General features: G+C 37.4%; 2 protein-coding genes and 1 non-coding gene across 6 annotated transcripts in view; 1 reads left to right on the forward strand and 2 right to left on the reverse strand.

The window, feature by feature from the left end:
• Positions 1 to 18,491, forward strand: part of CFAP54 (cilia and flagella associated protein 54) — a 295,558-nt gene that overhangs the window by 93,203 nt on the left and 183,864 nt on the right. For all 4 annotated transcript variants that reach the window (XM_042992952.1, XM_042992954.1, XM_015539090.2 and 1 more), the window contains 4 exons: positions 3,885 to 4,021; positions 7,536 to 7,683; positions 10,072 to 10,227; positions 14,895 to 15,017. In XM_042992952.1, the coding sequence (XP_042848886.1) occupies positions 3,885 to 4,021; positions 7,536 to 7,683; positions 10,072 to 10,227; positions 14,895 to 15,017 (564 nt within the window). The remainder of the gene's footprint in view (positions 1 to 3,884; positions 4,022 to 7,535; positions 7,684 to 10,071; positions 10,228 to 14,894; positions 15,018 to 18,491) is intronic.
• On the reverse strand, positions 8,330 to 8,414 carry TRNAQ-UUG. The gene has a single exon. It is a non-coding gene; the product is annotated as a tRNA-Gln (tRNA).
• On the reverse strand, positions 8,494 to 8,999 carry LOC122240432 (40S ribosomal protein S24-like). Its single transcript, XM_042992956.1, has one exon. The coding sequence runs from the start codon at positions 8,921 to 8,923 to the stop codon at positions 8,501 to 8,503; it is 423 nt and encodes a 140-aa protein (XP_042848890.1). The 5' UTR covers positions 8,924 to 8,999; the 3' UTR covers positions 8,494 to 8,500.

Here is an 18,491-nt window from a genome sequence, read left to right on the forward strand (position 1 = left end):
TAGAAGTGTGAGGTGAGAGAAGGGAAAGTAGTTCACAGTATCAAATAGGGTGATCAGGGAAAGCCTCATCTAGAAGGTGAGATTTAAGCAGAGACTTAAAGGAGGCAAGGGAGGGGCTTGCAGGAGAAAGAAAATTCTGCAGAAGGAGCTAGAGCAAAAGCCCTATAGTTTTCAGAGTATTACCTGCTATGTTTGATAAACAGCAAGGAGGTCATTGTGACTGGAGCAGAGAGACCCATGGAGAATAAAAGAATTGGTTAAAGAGGTAAAAGGTAAGTAGATGGGTGGGTGAACAGAAAAAGACTTCTAGGCTACTGTAAGAACTTTGGCTTTTAAAGTATGGAAAAAGCCCAAATGTCCATCAGCTGATGAATGGACACACACACACACACACACACACACACACACACACACACTGGAATATTACTTGGTGATCAAAAAGAATGAAATCTTGCCATTTGCAACAACATGGATAGAACTAGAGTGTATTATGTTAAGTGAAATAAGTCAGTCAGAGAAAGATAAATATCCTATGATTCCACTAATGTGGAATTTAAGATACAAAACAAATGAACATATGGGAAGGGAAGCAAAAATAATATAACAACAGAGAGGAAGACAAACCATACGAGACCCTTAAATACAGAGAACAAACTGAAGGCAGCTGGTAGGGTGTTGGGTGGGGGGAAGGGCTAAAGAGTTGAGGGGCATTAAGGAGGGCACTTGTTGGGATGAGCACTGGGTGTTATACGTTAAGTGACGAATTATTGAATTCTATTCCTGAAATCATTATTACACTGTATGTTAACTAACTTGGATTTAAATAAAATCTGTAAGTTCACCATGTTATATCATGGCACTGCTCTGTTAACCCACAAAAAGTTGTGAATTTACAAACCATAGTTTTATCATGGTATCTTTGCTTGTTTTACAATGTCCACTAATTGAATAAATGATATTATTTTTGGAAGAATATGTTTTAAAAGGAAAGAACATCCAATTTTAATTTCACCCAACTCAATTACATATTAAATTAAAAAAGAAGAATTTTAAAAAAGAACTTTGGCTTTTACTTTGAGTGAAATGAACAACCATTGGAAAGGTTGTTTGTTTTTTTTTTATGAGAAGTGGGATGACATAATATGACTTCTGTTTTCAAGGTCTCACCCTGGATGCTGTGTTGGGAATAGACCATAATAGGACAGGGATGGAAGCAGAGGGACCTCTCTATTACTGCAACCCAATGAGAGATGGTGGTAGCTTGGCCAGTGTGATAATAGTTGATGTGGTGAGAAGTGGTCAGATTCTGGATATGTTTTGAAGGAGGAGTTAACAAGAGTTCCTAGTGGAAATAATATAAAGAGAAAAAGAAAAGATGACTCTAAGATGTTTAGTTGACTAACTGGAAGGATAGACTTGACATCAACTGAGTGCAGGAGTGCTGTGGGTGGTATAGATTTGGGGCAGAGGGAAATCAGAAATTCATTTTGAGACATGTTGTGGTAAGATGTTTATTAGATATTCAAGGAGAATTGTTGAATAGTCAGTTAGATATATGAATCTGGAGCATGGGAGAGAGGTCTGGGGAGGAGAAGGATTTGAGACTAGTCACGTGGCACAGCCATGGGGCTGGATTATTCCACTAAGGAAATAAGTGCAGACAGAAGAGAGAAGAGGTCCAAAGACTGAGCCCTGGGACATGCCAGTGTAAAGAGATTGGGGAAAAGAGTAGGAGCTTGCAAAGGCAACTGAAAAGGAATGTGGGGAAGAAAACTGAGTGTGGAGCTTGGGAAGACACATGAGGATCATGTATCAAGGAGCGTCTCTACTGTACTTAATTATTTCATTAGTTTTCTGGTGCTTTTTTCTCTTATTTTACTCTCACCCCATCTAAAATCTGTAAGCTCACCGTCTTATACCATGGCACTGCTCTGTTAACCCACAAAAACTCATGAAGTTACAAACCTTAGTTTTATCATCGTATCTTTTCTCGTTTTACAATGTCCACTAATTGAATAAATGACATTATTTTTAGAAGCATATGTTTTGAAAGGAAAGAACATCCGATTTTAATTTCACCCAACTCAATTACACATCATCTGCTATTAATTCCCATGGTAAGTGTTAGAATTATATGGTGTTTTAGTGACCACCTAGTCCAACTCCCAACTCCTTCATTTGACCAATGCAGCCAGTGAAGTGACCTCATCCACCGCTCTAGGTCTTGGCTCTCCTATTTTTACTGAATATCAGGCTCTGTACAAATTATTTAACTTCTTAATCCCTCAGTTTCCTCATCTGAAAAATAGGAATGACCATAGAGCTCACTTCATAAAAATGAAATGGGGTGTCAATAGAATAATGCATACAAAGTGCTCAGACTAGTACTTGACATCTTTAAGTACTTCCACCTGAGTTTTAAGACCTTCTGAACTCATATCCCATTTTACCTGTCCATCATGTTTTCTGCTTTTCTTCAAATTCTGACCTGTCTTTCCAGTCTCTCCTAAATGTTCTGTGATGATTTTCACTATTGGACCCTTTTCAGGTTCTGTCTCAACTGTGCCCATGTGAACCTTATCCCTGCCTTAGGGTTCAACTCAAGCACAGACTCCTTTTTGAAGCCCTAATTTCTCCTTTTCTAAGCCTCCACAGTTATTATGTTATTCTTTGTAGTTTTTCTGGTGATTTCAGGTGTTTTATGTTTGTAACTTGATTAGAGTTTAATGGCATATAAGGTCATTTTAAGCTTTGAAGAACCTATCCTCACAGTGGTTAGTGCAGAGTAGAAACTTCATGACATTTTACTGGTTGGTTATGAGGGTGGAGTTGGCAGATTGAAAAAGTTCTGGCCCTGTAAATTATTCCTTTGAGTGGACTATATTCTAGCAACATGCCATTTACATACTTACTTAATTTGTTTGTACTTTATATCCTACCTGCTTCCATTAAGAATTTGAAGCAGCACGTAACTTATGTGGTGAGATTTCATATTGTTGTACATATTTGAATAGAATGATTTTAAGGAATATCTTTAAGGAAATATATTCTACCAAAAGAAATAGGTAAGTTGATGATTTTTCTTCTCTCGAGCTTCTATATTTTACCAGTGAAATCAGTTATTTTGCCTAATGTTGAATGTGTCAAATTAAAAGCGTATCATGGCCTTGGAGCACCTGGGTGACTCAGTTGGTTAAGCGTCCAACTTTGGCTCAGGTCATAGTCTCACCATTTGTGGCTTTAAGCCCTGCGTTGGGCTCTATGCTGACAGCTGGAGCCTGGAGCCTGCTTTGGATTCTGTGTCTCCCTCTCTCTCTGCCCCTCCCCACTTGCACTCTGTCTCTCTCTCTCTCAAAACAAAAACAAAAACAAAACATATCATCGTCTTTTGGAAGCATCTCTGTGTTATTTTTCACTCTTTTCAGCTGTGAACCCTTTGTTGCACAAAAGCTCTGAAAGTGTCAGTCAGAACCAGAAAAGAATGAAGTATATTTCATATTTTGGGTTTGGGAAATCTGATTGTTTCTCTTGGAACAGATTGTTCATTATAACAGTGTCTGTAATAAATGGAGTGCACTGCCGAGATGGATGGAAATGAAATTAATTTGGCTCAGATGTGATCTTTGTTTTGCTTATGAGAATTTGAAACATCCTTACAGAGTTTCAAATTTCCATGCAATTTAGAAATAAAAGAGATTTCAAAATGTGTCTGTCTCCCTTGCCAGTGGCCATCGATACCTTACTGTGGCCCCGTGGAACAAAACAGCAAATGTGAACAACTATGTATGAAATTAGTGTGTGAACAGACCTTATCAGAATTCCTGTTTAAAAGATACATTTCACCAATAAAAATATAATGTATGATAATGTACTTTTTCTTGTAGGTTGCCTATCAGATTGGTAACTATGAGTTGGCTAAGAAGGTTTTCTCACCAGTTTGGGATTATTTTGTTGCTTCACCACATCATGATGAACAATCTGTTATTTGCTTAAGCAATATAATGACTATTACACAGAGAAGGTAATTAGAAATATTCTTTTAAAATATTAATTTGCTTATTGAAAAATATGGATGTTGTATACAAAGCCTATAATTCATTTTCAATTTCATGTTAAGATAGTCAATGTAAAACTATTTTTAATAGGTGTTGTAATAAGCATACACATCCCAAGTTCTTGAGTCCTTGTTAGAAACTTCTTTGCTAGAATAAGAAAAAGCACAGGAGACATTTAGATGCATTCTGAAGTTAAGGTAATGAAGGCTATGGAAAAAAAAAATACCAACTACTAATCAAGATAACATCAGTTACACTGGAAAACACAAATATGCTTTGGGGACTTTTATAACAGAGAACGGTCAGGTTGGGGTTAATAGTTATGGTGTGATGGGTGGACTATTAGGTTTAAAAGACTTTTTCTTTGCTTGAAGAAGTTCCCAGGATTAGACCATCAGGAACTGCAAATAGGTTGGTATGGGTCATATAAAACCACAGGCCATCCTTTGCTTTATAGTTGGTTTTTCTTAAAAGAGCAAAGATTAAGAGCAGCCTCAGAAATGAGCATTGGTGTGATTTTAGGCTGTCTCAACAAGTTCAAAAACAACAATCTCCTTTACCTACTTGTTAATAATACCTGAAATTCCTTTCCTAAGAAGACAAAACCCTTTATTCATCAGTTAAAGATAGTGACCTTAAATGCACATGCTGGTAGAGGCAAGGCATTGATAGTGCTTATTCACATAAAAGTAGAATTCCATTCAATGAAACAACTGTAGACTTAGCATTTACCATGTACAAGGATGCTAGGTGTTGTTGTGTAGGATGGATTTGAGAGGCATTTCAGAAGAGGAAGAGACGGGGCTTGGAAGGTTTTATGTGATGTGGGGACAAGAGAATGGAAGTAGTGAAGCTTACTGGGATTGCCGTTGTTACCTGACTGGCAGACCTATGATGGGTACTAGGGAAATGAGAGAGGTGGGATGAGTCTTTGGAGGAGATAATGAATTCGATAGGAAGTATTTTGAGTTTAGTTTTCCAACAGGATGCCTTTGTGGATATGAGATGCCCAGCAGGTAGTTGAATATTTAGTGCTGACACTCAGGACAGAGGTCAAGGCTAGAGATAGATTGAGAAATTGTCCATGAGGTCATCATTGAAATTTTGACAATGAGTGCTATCTCCCAGGGACTAACTGTTTAGCAGAAAAGATAGAAGCTGGAATTAAATGCTGGGCATTACTTACGTTTAAGAGGCTGAAGCGGGAAATGGAACCAAGGAAGGATACTGAAAATAGTTTGTGCTAGTCTCAGCCTACCAGTAATCAGTGTTGTATCTGAACCAGCCTTTATGGTTCTTATTATGATTGTGAGGCACCCTTCAGCAATAAACATCCAGAAAGTTTGAAAAAAAATAGAGGTTTATTACTTACAGGATCTGGAAATTGCATGGCATAGTTGGGGCCCCACAGCAAGTTCATAGGTGAAGAGAGAGAGAGCCAGCATGGGCCTGGGGTTCTGCTTTTATTGAGGTCCAGGGTGAGTGCCTAGGGTTTCACAGGCTCACTCTTTGTTGTTGAATTTAAAAAGTAAGAGTGGGAATTTAAAACAAGGGAGGAGAAAAAACAGTGGCCCAAATTGTCATTTATCAAAATCCACTAAGATTTCTAAAACAGAGGAGCCTCAGTGAGGGAGGTGGCCTGGCTCTTTAGCTAGTTGTGTGACTGGCAATGTATTTATTCGAGATAGCCATCTTTGAAGTGAATGCCTCTTTGAAGTGGATGCTTTGGCAATCAAAGCTTAAGGCAGACCCTTACATTACAAAAATAAATACATTAAGAAAACCCAACTGTCAGAACTTTTTTGACAAAAAGGAACAGTCCAGGAGGTGAAACTCTGGAAAAGTACATTGTCAAGGAAAGTGAGACCCGGGAGGGACTGGTCAGCAGTGTTAAATGCTAGTGCAAGGTCAGGCAGAGGAGTTGTTCAAAAAGAAATGCTAGGGAGAAGTTGGATAGAATAAAAACTAAGAGGAAGCTTTCCCCCCTATATTTTGAGAGAGAGAGAGAGAGAGCGAGCTGGGGAGAGGGGCAGAGGGAAATAGAGAATCTTAAGCAGGCTTCATGCTCAGCGACACAGGGCTCAATCCTACAACCCTGGGATCATGAACTGAGCCAAAATCAAGAGTCAGATGTTGAACCAACTGAGCTGCCCGGGTGCCCCAAGAGGTGACTTTTAGAATTGGCAATTAGGAGGCCGTTGATGAGTTCAAGAGAGCTAGTTTTGTGGTGTGATGGGCCAGAAACCTTTTGCAGTTGGGTAAGAAGTAAATGGAAGTGGAGAATTGTAATTAGCTAAGATCACTGATGTGAAGTTGGTGTAAAGAGAAGAGGACAATGGCAGAACAATGAGGGGGAAGGCAGGCTTAAGGAAAACATTTTGAAGAGTGGAGGAAGCGGAGACAGTGCAGGGGGAGAAACAGGATACAAGCAAATTCACACGATAATGACATCATGGTGGTAGAGCCTGGAGGGTATAGGAGCTCATGGGGTGGAGAACAGGGGGTTTAGAGCATCTGCTCTCAGGAATATGAACAAGGAGACATTAAGGATAACCAGAGGTTATCAGAGGTTACCAGAAAAATTGGTCTATGCAAGGTCAGGCACACTGATTATGGCATAAAATAAGGGGTGTAGAATCTAAAGTGTTAGAGAGGTCTGAGCTGGATAGGGAAGGAGACAGAACCAGGAGGAGGCAATAGCCTGGACGCATTGCACATGTCATGTGGACAAAGAAAGAGTTCAGTGTGGGTTGCAGGAACGGAAGAACTAAAATTCTCCTAGCAAATATAATTTCAGCATTTAACATGGTGGTAAACCAGATCATCTTCAAGTATGAATTACTGATGTCAGATCCTTTCCTGTTTTTTAGAGATAGAGGGTGGGGAGGGAGGAGGGACCTGAAACTTAGAAGGGAGGGTTCGTCACCAAGTAAGGCTGAGAACAAGGAAGGGAATATTGGAAACAAAGTCGAAGACTGCAGATTTCACAGTTTTGCCAATGTTTGGCACTGTTGACTGCAATTTAGGAAAGATAATTAGAAATAATCCAAGAGTTATTAAGACTCTGCCTCCTTGCTTCCTTTCCTCCCTGCCTCAATCTTTCTCCTTTTCTCTTTACCCATGGCTGATTTTGCGCTAAATGACCCTTATTTTCAGAAACTTTATTAATTGAAATATTATGCTTCTGAAGGTCTATAGTGATTTCATTATATTGACAGAAAAGAAGTTTACATAATAGAACCAGAAAATTTTGCCAATATTTATTTTTATTTGTCTCTGATATATGTCAGCACCTTAATTTTCTTAGCTGTGAACTTGTTGTTAAACATAGTCTTTAATTTTAAACAGCTGTATGAGAGAAGTTGTTCCACAAATTTTTGCTGTTATTGTGTAGATATTAAGAAACTATCAATCTAAAAATGCATGTTTACATGATCATTTTATGTTTATGCCTGTGACAGCATTTACTTCCTTTTGCAGATTACATTCAGATATTTTGGCAGAGACTTCTTCAATCCTCTTATACCTTTTTCTTAGAAATATTTTTGTAACAAGTGACATTAAAATTAAAGAAGAAAATCTTTTCTGTGATAATATTAAAGGCAATGAGATTTTCCCCTCTCAACAAGTAAGTGAATTAAAGGGACTGAAAATGTGCCAATTTCCCTTTATTTGTTTCTTGATGTTTCAAGTTCATGTTCTTTCGGGATTGTGTATCCTGATTTGTGGATAGACTGAGAGATCATTTTATGATTGTGCATGTTTATTTGATATTCCAAATAGGTTTCATAGGCCCGAGTTCATATATATTTTTCTTCTTTTCAATTGATCTTTTTTGTCTCTGTAAAAGTAGTATAAATTTCAAATATTCAAAAAATGATAAGGTATAAAGTGAAATCTATTGTAATTTTATTGCTCCTAAAAATACTATGAGTTTTTCTTCTCTGTTTTTTTATGATATCTGATTTATAAAAATATGCATAGGCAAATTATTATTTAAAAAATTTTTTTTATAAAAATGCCTTCACAATCTACTTGCTATTCCATAATTTGCCTACTTAACATTTTTAATAATTTATCTTATACATGTTTTCATGCAGGTACATATCAATTTACCAAATTCTTATTTTTTAAGTTATTTTTAAAAAAAAATTTTTTTAATGTTTATTTATTTTTGAGAGAGAGAGAAAGACAGAGTGTGAGCTGGAGAGGGGCAGAGAGAGAGGGAGACACAGAATCCGAATCAGGCTCCAGGCTCTGAGCTGTCAGCACAGAGCCTGATGTGGGGCTCGAACCCACAAACTGTGAGATCACAACCTGAGCCAAAGTCAGACGCTTAACCAACTGAGCCAGCCAGGCACCCCTTATTTTTTTAAGTTCTTAGTTTATTAATCCTTTCATGAAAAATCTGCACAATCACCACAGATAAAGTCACTGTGAAACCTTTATTCCTTCTGTTGTCCAATCTCTGGCTCACTTGTTGCTTGCGCCAACCTTGGCTTCTGCAGTTCCCCTGACTTCTTCATTCTGTTCTTATGGTCCTTTCCCTGTTTTCTGGAGGTCTGTTTCTTCTCATACAGGCCATGTCTTACAAGTCTATGCCTGGGTTCATTTTTCTGTGCATCATCCAAGGAACAATAAATTATGCTTAAGCCAGTTGTCTCGCCACCACCAAAATGGGTTCTGAATCCAAATACAAAGATAGCATCTGGTGTGATCTTATCCATTTTGGCTTGTTTTTCCTGAATTTCTATCTCAGGTACTGTTGCCTTTCTGGGGTGAAGAACATCAATGACCGTTTGTTTCCATACCAAATTCTTTTTAATTTTAATATTGCATTCCTGTACAGAGACAGGAATGTGACCCATATTCTACGGATGGATTCTCAGGGTGGTTATCAGCATTGCTGTGTGTACCTTTGCAATCTTATAATGCTCTTGCTTTTAATAACAATCCTTTGCTATTTTTTTCCATTCTAGATTGAGTGTCACTCTTTGTCCCTCTCCCTCTTTCCTTCTTTACTCACTTTAGCTACATAGAGGCTTTTCCCGTGTGTTTGTTTTTCACAGTTGCTTTTTCCTACCCTTGCATTTATTCATTAGTTAATCAACCAATAAATTGTTACATGAGATCATGCCAGTGTCTATGGATCCAAAAATGAAAAAAACATGACGCTTTTGTCCAGGGAAAGTTCATGGTCTTACAGAGCCCAACCACTCATAACCATCATCCTGTTCTTTATGTGTTGCCCTTAGTTTCTTCTTTCAGCATCCAGTCTGAAAATGAAGGCAGGCTTTAAGTACTTCAATCAATGAATTCCAGAATGCTAGACTACCATTCTAGTAATAACTTACTCTATGGAAATTTCTCAATGCCAGTTTTCTGTGTATGTTATTTTATAGGTATATATAGAAAAATAATGAAATCTTCCTCCAGGAAAGGGAAAGGAAAAGTAAGATAAGATTCTTATTATTTTTAAGTAACATTTAATCACAAAAGCCTAACTTTCTATTTCACTACCATTTTTATTTAAGTAGCACAAGTATAATAGAAGATTAGTTTGGTCTATTGAAGATTCATCATTTTTTTTTTTCACAAATCCAGAAAGACAATGGGACTTTTAATCAAGTGAGGGACAATATTACAGAGATATAATATTTTAATTATTATTTGTTATAATTTATGTTTTGAAAAAGCTAGTTTTTTTTAACATTAAAATATAGCCACGTTTTTATTTTACCAATTAAAAAAGATTAGTTCCTTTTTCATTACTAGTGGTATTTCTATTGTTTACAAAATATTCTAAAGTTTAATTCTAAGATGGTATTATCCATATGTAGCATTATTGGGAAATTAGAGTTGTTCTTGAGTTTAGATTTTCTTCATACCAGCATTTCAACATACCAATGTGTTGTTAAACCAGCAGGATCACATTTCCTACCCTTTCTTCTCCTTAGAGGCACATTAATTAAGCACCTGATGTTCCTTTCTGGTAACAATACCTGTTTCTTTACAGATTGCTAGATTAATTGAATGTGAGAGAATATTAGTGGCATTGGACCTTAGCAACTACCTAAATGATTCCAGTTATGCCCTTCAAGCTGTGACTCAGTGTTATGGCCTCCTTGCTCCTATAATCTACCACAATGTTGTTTTGGTACCTGTTGTACAGGTAAGCATATTCACCCCACCCCCTTAAAAATAAGGATATTTTTTACAAAGGCAATTCAACAATGCATTTTGGAAAATGAAAAGCAATGTATCTCTCATAATGTACAAATAGGTCAAAGACAAGTGTTATGAAATTTCATGAGTTAACTGAAAAACATTTTAATAATTTAAATTATATCTGGGCAAACAGACATAAATAAAACATAAAGGCTCAAATGTGTTTCTCTGAAAACATTCAGCCCCATTGCTGTCCATGTTTAAATACTGGCAATCTGTTTTTCTAGATTTTTTAAGTCATTTCAATTTGTATGCTTTTGTAATGTTAGAAGCAGCAATACTTATTCAAAAACATATTTTTAAAGCCATCATCTAGGGAAAAAATTGGCGAATGACCCAAGAAAAATTACTTGGGTGTCTTGGTGATGGAGAAACTGGAATTTATGGAAAAAGAATAAGTGAGAGCTGGGTGAAGGGGTTATATTAGTTGTTTATTCTTCCTAACAAATCACCATAGTGAATCTATCTCATAGTTTCTGTGGGACAGGAGGCTGGAAATGGGTTGGTTGGGTCTTCTGCTCAGGGTCTCTTCAGGCTGAAATCAAGGTGTTGGCCAGAGCTGTGATCTCACCTGAGGCTCTGGAGCCTTTTCCAAGCTCACTGGTTGTTGAGAGAATTTATTTCCTTGTGCTTGTATGATAGGAGGTCCTTAGCTCCTGAAAGCTCACCGCCAGTTCCCTGCCACATGGTCTTCTCCATAACATGGCAGTCTGCTTCCTCAAGACCATCAGGAGAGTTCCTATAATATTCATGAAGTCTTATATAACATAATGTAGTCATGAGAGAGAAGATCTTATCACATTCACAGGTCCTACCCACATGTAAGGAGAAAGGATTATAACAGAGCTTGTACACCAGGGAGTCCACATCTTGTGGACTGTTTTAGAATTCTGCCTACCACAGGGAAGTAATGAGAGAGGTAAAGTTTTACTGCAGATACTTATAGAAAGTTTTCATCATCATCATTGTTGTCATCATTATCATCATCATCATCAACTCAGATTTTGAGAACCAAGAAGATGTGAGTGATCTCATGCAAAGCATAAAAATTTTTAATTCACCATGGAGAAAACTAACCAGAGGGCTTAAGTAATTTAACAAATATTTGCCTTGGAATGGCTATACTGGAACATAGACATGCTCCTTCTCCCGTATTCCCTTAAGCTCAGCTGCTTGGGAGATCTGTTTCTAAAATCCAAAATCTCAACTCATAGTTGGCAGCCTTCCATGTCATTTGTAGATTGAATGTAAAGCAGTATTCTCAAGTGTGGAATATGCTTTCTTCCAAACCCAAAGGCATTGTCCTTTCTTCTTAGAGGAGAGAGATGCCAGATGTCAGACCTATTCTGGGGTAGAGAGTTTGTTTCAGCACACCCGAGATATTTCATTAATGTGGCAGTTTCCTGAATCTTCATCAGGTTTATTCCTACCCTCTGGAAGGCATGTATCTTATCAGGGTCTTTAATGTACTTGCCTTTTCTTGCTTTTTATGTCCAATTAACATTTTTTTTAAGTGTTATTGATGTACTGGTCCCATGTTTTGTTTTGAGAAATGTCCAGAGTGTTCAGGTCCTTTCATAAAATACGTCAGAGGGTGGGAGAGTTACCATTGCCCTGGGGCAAGATGCTAAATATATACTTTTGTCTTCCCAGTATGAATGGGAACTTTTTCTGGTACTTCTTCCTCACAGGATAGAAAAGAAAATATTAGCCATGACAATGCATGGCTTTTACTGTCCTCTAGCAAGGATGCCACACTGGGGCCAGCAGCTGCAACTGGTGCTCAATTGGTTGAGTTCAAGATAATCCACTGTCATCCTGTAGCATCCCACTGATTTAGAATGCCTTTAGCTATAGCTCAGAGAAGAGGTTATAGCTCTGAGGAAAAGCCTTAAGAAAGGAATTTCTAGGGGCGCCTGGGTGGCTCAGTCGGTTGGGCATCCGACTTCGGCTCAGGTCATGATCTCACAGTTCGTGGGTTTGAGCCCTGCGTCAGGCTCTGTGCTGACAGCTCGGAGCTTGGAGCCTGCTTTGGATTCTGTGGCTCCCTCTCTCTCTGCCCCTCCCCTGCTTGTGCTGTGTCTCTTTCTCTCTCTCTCAAAAATAAATAAACATTAAAGAAATAGTTTAAAAAATAAATAAATGTAAAATAAAATTTTTTTTAAAAGAAAGGAGTTTCTAATTAAATTGTATTGTTTGGAATAGAAAAGTGAGTGAAACAGAGAGGAGATTCTAGAAATAGGCCTCAATATGTGTGAGAATATAATATATGGCAGAATTGGCATTCCAATTCAGTCAGAAGAGAATGGATATTTTTGGTCAATGGTAGTGAACCATTTATTCATCTGATATGGATGGATATTCATCTGAAAGAAAATAGAGTTTGACACCTATATTGTACCATATATAAAAAGTCCAGATGTACTAAAGATTTAAATGTAAAATAAACACAAAACTCTTAGAAATAACAAGAAAGATAAGAAATATTGACTATATTTGTGGCAGCCTATGTGTGACAAAAGGGATCATAACAAAGATAGAAAATTTATAGATTTAGAAAAAGTGTCCAACCCTGACAAGGATAAGTATATATAACAAAAAGTCTTACAAATTGACAATCACTTAGTAAAAGAATGGCCACAGGGCATGAATAGGCAGTTTACAGGAGAGCAAATCCAAGTGGCCAAGAAACGTGAAAAGATGCTCAAACTCTGAATATCCCAAGAAATGTACATTAAATGACTAATGTAATACTGTTGACAGAATTGCAAAGATCTGTAACTCCTCTTCCTGGTCAGGGTGTGGGGCAAAGGCACTCTCATTCATTGATGGGGGAAATGTGAATTGTTGTAGGCTTTGGAGTTTGATAAAACAATCTTAATTGTCATTAAACTAAATCTAATTTTAATTAAAATTAAAAATAAATATACTTGACACAGCAACCCCTCTATTAGTAATTTATCCCATAGAATAAAATCCCCAGTTAGTAAGATGCTGCTCCTGGTTCTGATCCTTGGTTCCCAGATCCATGTGTTCCACCTACTGGGGACATAGTGCCATGTAACTGTCCTTGATTTAGAGTGTATACTTTGCCCTAGAAGATGGTGCTTCATCCTCACTAGGTACCATCAAAGCTGGTATCTCAGTTGCCACTCATATTGGCAACTGAGCATTTACAAGGGTGTTTATTATGGCCATTTGGGTGATAGCAAAAAAGCTGGAGACAGGGGCACATGGGTGGCTCAGTCAGTTAAGCGTCCGACTTTGGCTTGGGTCATGATCTCACAGTTCGTAGGTTCGAACTCCACATCAGACTCTGTGCTGAGAGCTCAGAGCCTGGAGCCTGCTTTGGATTCTGTCTCTCTTTCTCTCTCTGCCCCTCCTCCACTCACACTGTCTCTCTCTGTCTCTCAAAAATAAATTAACATTGAAAAAATTAAAAAAAAAGAGCTACAGACAAAGAGGCAGTGTAGTAGTAGGAGGATGGCCAGTATACCAGATTGTAAAACATCAGCTGTGAAAGTGTGCAACATGGAGATTTTGGAAATGGCTGAATAAATGATGGTTGTTCCACACTAAATCATATTGTGCAGCCATTGGCAATAATGAATTTGAGCTATACTTGTAGACTTGGAGGAATTTTTCATAAGACATGGATGAAGGAGAAATGCACAGTTCAAACAAGTGTTTATACATCCCATTTTGTAACATAACATTAACCCTCCCTCTATGTATGTTTATGTATTTAGATGTATGTATATGATTATAAGATCCTGGAGAAAACTACAAAATTACTAGGTTGCTAACATGATTTGGGGATATGGTATAGTAGGGTGGAGGCAGGTGATAATGGGGAGGAATTAAAGAAGCATTAAAAAATACTCATAGGTGTATAGTAACAATACTAATAATATTGTTAGAATGGTGGCTTGAAGCAATTAGTGTGCTCACAAAAGACCAATATCCATATGTTAATTTGTCCTTTGATAATCTGGATGATTAATAGATTGATGCAATCTCAGCTCTACTTTTCTGACAGTAATGTTGCTCAGAACAGGGCAACAGTATTGAAAACTAAACTTAATTGTCTAGCTCTTGACCAAATTCAGGATCATATAATATGAAGTAAGGAGACTAGGAAGTAAATGCTGATATGGATAGATTTCTTGGTATATGAATGCTTGGTTTTAATTTTAAAAGAAACTATTATTTCAAGTACCTCGTATCACTTTGTATTTAATATGGTACCTCCTTCTCTATATGTTTTTTTAAGGTCCTCCTAAGTGTGGGTGGGTTTTTAGTGTCTTGTATATGTAATATTCTGCCGATAATTTTTATGGCACTTGTCAAAATGTGCTTTGTTTTGTAATTGCTGAATACTTATTTTATCCTCTATACTAGTTTTCAAGTTACTTTAGATGAGAGACTCATCTGAAATTGAATATATTAATTTTATCTCAGAGTACATTCTTTTATACATGAGAAGCAATTCATTGATAATTATTGAGAATAATAAGACTTGATGGCTTAAAACTTGCGTGACTTGAATAGGACATTTTGTAATGGGTGAGGCTATTTGTCAACAGAAACTCTTCTGCTTCTATTTTTTAGATCTTGATAAAGTGTGTGGTGGTTTTGCAGGGACTACCAAACATTGTCCACTCAAAGAAACATTTTGCAAGTTTTGAAAGCGTACAACACATGATAGCTTGTTGTGTCTTCTACATAACAAAGGTATTTATCTTATTCTTTGCCTCATATCATAAAACTTAGGAATAGCGATGATTTAGAAAGCTACTTTTAATTAACTTTTAAAAATACTTTAAAAAATAAAACCTACAAAGCATTTTAGCTCAAAAGTTGCCTGAGTGGGTCAGTTGGTAAAGCCCGGAGGGTGTCTCTTAGGCCAGGGGAAAGGGTGGAAAAGAGCACAATTTTATGGGACCTCATTCACCTTGGAAGCAAGAAAGAGCCAAGAAATCAGAGACCAAGAGGTAGGCTTATTTATCTTCATTGCTTGGCTCAGAGGCCCACATTGTGTGTTTCTTCAAAGGCTTCAGTTGTCTCAATCCAGTGAAATTCTTCAAAGAAGGGCCTTATCTGTGCCTGCATATTTTATATGGTTTTCACAGGATTTTTGTGATTTGGTCAGGGATCTGGAAGAATACTGCCTTGGTGGGCTGATTTGATCCATCACTTTAAGTTTGCTTCAGTGAGGGTCTTGAAACAGAGAGACTTTTACCTTTACCTTAGCAAAGAAGTCATGATTTGTTTTTCTGACCTCAGGAGCAGAACGTCATATTCTTTCCATCACCCAATGGTTTACCACTGCTGGAGACGCTTCTGTAATCTTGTTTGTGTAGATACTGAGGGAGGATAGTCATTAGCAGGAAGAGAAAAATAATAACTCACTTAAGAAGACTCAGAACTCCAAGGGGCAGGACAAACACCAGATTAATTGTGGTTTTTACTCTCACTATATTGGAAAATACCAGAGGTAACTTGGAAAAAAAAAAGAAAGAAAGAAAATCTGCAAGGTGGTGAAAAGCAATTAAATGGTCAAAACAAAACAACAACAACAAAAGATCTTTTGTAACGGAACAAAAAATATTTGATTAAAAAAATTGAACAGATGAAGATTGTGGTTACTGGTATTTCTTGAGTCAAATCTGGAAGCTCAAGAAATACCTGACCGCATAGAATGGAATTATGCAGAGATAAATTCAGAAGGCAGACCCAGAAGTCCTAACATGAAATAAAAGGAGTTCTGGAGGTAGAAAATTAAAAAATAGAGAATAGGCTCCCTAAGTCCCAGGCAGGATTAATGTAGGAGCATATGTGTTGACACTTGGTGGGGAGATTCTTGAAGTCCAGATATAAAGAACAATCGTAGTTTTGAGACCCAAAGAACAGGTTATTTGCAACGGAAAGACAATCCGTTAGCTTCAAACTTTTTTATCAGCAGCAGCAGAAGCTAAAATACCGGAGCAACATTTGTAGAATCCTGAGGGGAGAAGACCAAGGTCCAAAACTAATAGCCAGGAAAGATAGCATTCATTTGTATGGGCAAAATAAACATTTTCGGAAGTGCAGGCATTTAAAAATATTCTGCCCATGTACTTATCTGGGGAAAACACTTGAGGAGATACTCCATCAAATGACAAGTGGTTCAGAAGAGAAATCCCAAGACAGGGAAAGACAAAAAGGGGAGGAAAAATGGGAGCAATGAACCTTGCAATATATGTATTATTAAAATTAAATAGGTAATAATGATATGATGTGGATTTTGTAATATAAATGCTAAGTAGGGATTCTTGAAATAGAAATGTTATCTTTGAAAGAAAAAACTTATTAGTAACCTAGAACTTAAACTTTTATTTTGTTTGGGGTCAAGGAGAGGAGAGCAGGTAGAGATTCTTGGTGCATGTTGTGTGTTTTAAAAAAATACATACAGTATAAAAAATACATATACTATAAAATTATTAGTTTCTCTTAATAGACTATATATATTTAAAAATGACTCGGGAGGGCCGCCTGGGTGGCTCAGTGGGTTAAGTGTCTGACTCTTGATTTCAGTTCAGATCATGATCTCATGGTCATGAGATCAAGCCCTGCACGGGGCTCCACGCTTGGCATGGAGCCTGCTTAAGATTCTCTCTCTCCCTCTGCCTTTCCCTCTTGCTCCCTTCCTCTTTATCTCTCATAAATAAATAAATAGATAAAATAAAAAATAAATAAATAGATGTCTCAGGAAAATGTAGCTAGGTGCAAAACTATAAAGCACAGTAAGACTTGTAAATTGACAGGAAGGAAAAATGAACAGAGGAATAACAGGCAGGAAGAATGGCTAATTCAGCAAAACTAAGAAAGAAAAAGAGATAGTATTTAAGATAGAAGGAATACAATCAAGTGTATTAATTACTTTACTAAGTGTTAGTGAACTCAGATGACAGAGATGGCCAGATGAGCTAAAAAGTCAGATTCAAGTGGGGTGCCTGGGTACTCAGTCAGGTAAGCATCTGACTTCAGCTCGGGTCATGATCTCATGGCTCGTGTGATCTCATGGCTCGTGAGTTCGAGCCCCGCCTCAGGGTCTGTGCTGACAGCTCAGAGCCTGGAACCTGTTTTGGATTCTGTGTCTCCCTCTCTCTCTGCCCTCCCTCTCTCTCTACCCCATTCTCGCTCTGGCTGTCTCTCCCTCAAGAATAAATAAACATTAAAAAAAATTTTTAAGTCAGATTCAAGTGTTTATAATTGTAAGAAACACTCATAAAACGTCTCCTTAAAAATCAGGTATAGGAGATGCTGACTCTTAATAGTGTGATTCATTATTTGTAGAGATTCTCTAATGCAATAGATAACGATATGAAAAATTTTATGATATTAAAAAACTGGGGCACCTGGGTGGCTCAGTCGGTTAAGTGTCGGACTTCAGCTCAGGTCATGATCTCATGGTTTGTGAGTTCTAGTCCCACATCGGGCTCTGTGCTGACAGCTCACAACCTGGAGCCAGTTTCAGATTCTGTGTCTCCCTCTCTGTCTCTGCCTCTCCCCCTGCTCAAGCTCTCTCTCTCTCTCTCTCTCAAAAATAAATAAACATTAAAAAAAATTTTAAAACAAGTATAAATTAATCTGTAATTGTTACAGGTCTCCAAAACTCATGAGAATCTAGTAAACATTATTACAATCGAAAAAAGAATTTATAAAATGATTGTGAGATGCTTTCAAACTGATATTTTTATACTGTCAGTAACTGGTTAGAAATGGAGAGAAGAAAATATACCACTTTATAATATACAATATTTTAAGACAAATACCATATGATTTCACTCATGTGGAATTTAAGAAACAAAACAGATGAATATAGCAGGGAGAAAAAGGCAAACCAAGAAACACACTCTTAACGATAGAGAACAAACTGAGGGTTGATGGAGGGGAGGTGAGCCAGGGTGGGTTAAATAGGTGATGGGGATTAAGGGGGCACTTGTTGTGATGAACACCAGGTGTTGTATGTAAGTGAGGAATCACTAAGTTGTACACCTGAAACTAATATTACACTGTATGTTAACTGGAATTTAAATAAAAACTTGGAGGAAAAAATACAATATTTTAAACCTAACAGAGTGCTAAAAGACCCAAATAAAAGAACTGTGAAATCTACTGAAGGGCACAAAATAAGATCTGAACATATGGCCGGCCACTCCAGGT

This window comes from Panthera tigris, chromosome B4 (genome assembly GCF_018350195.1).
Source record: "Panthera tigris isolate Pti1 chromosome B4, P.tigris_Pti1_mat1.1, whole genome shotgun sequence".
In the NCBI taxonomy this organism is placed as follows: domain Eukaryota; kingdom Metazoa; phylum Chordata; class Mammalia; order Carnivora; family Felidae; genus Panthera; species Panthera tigris.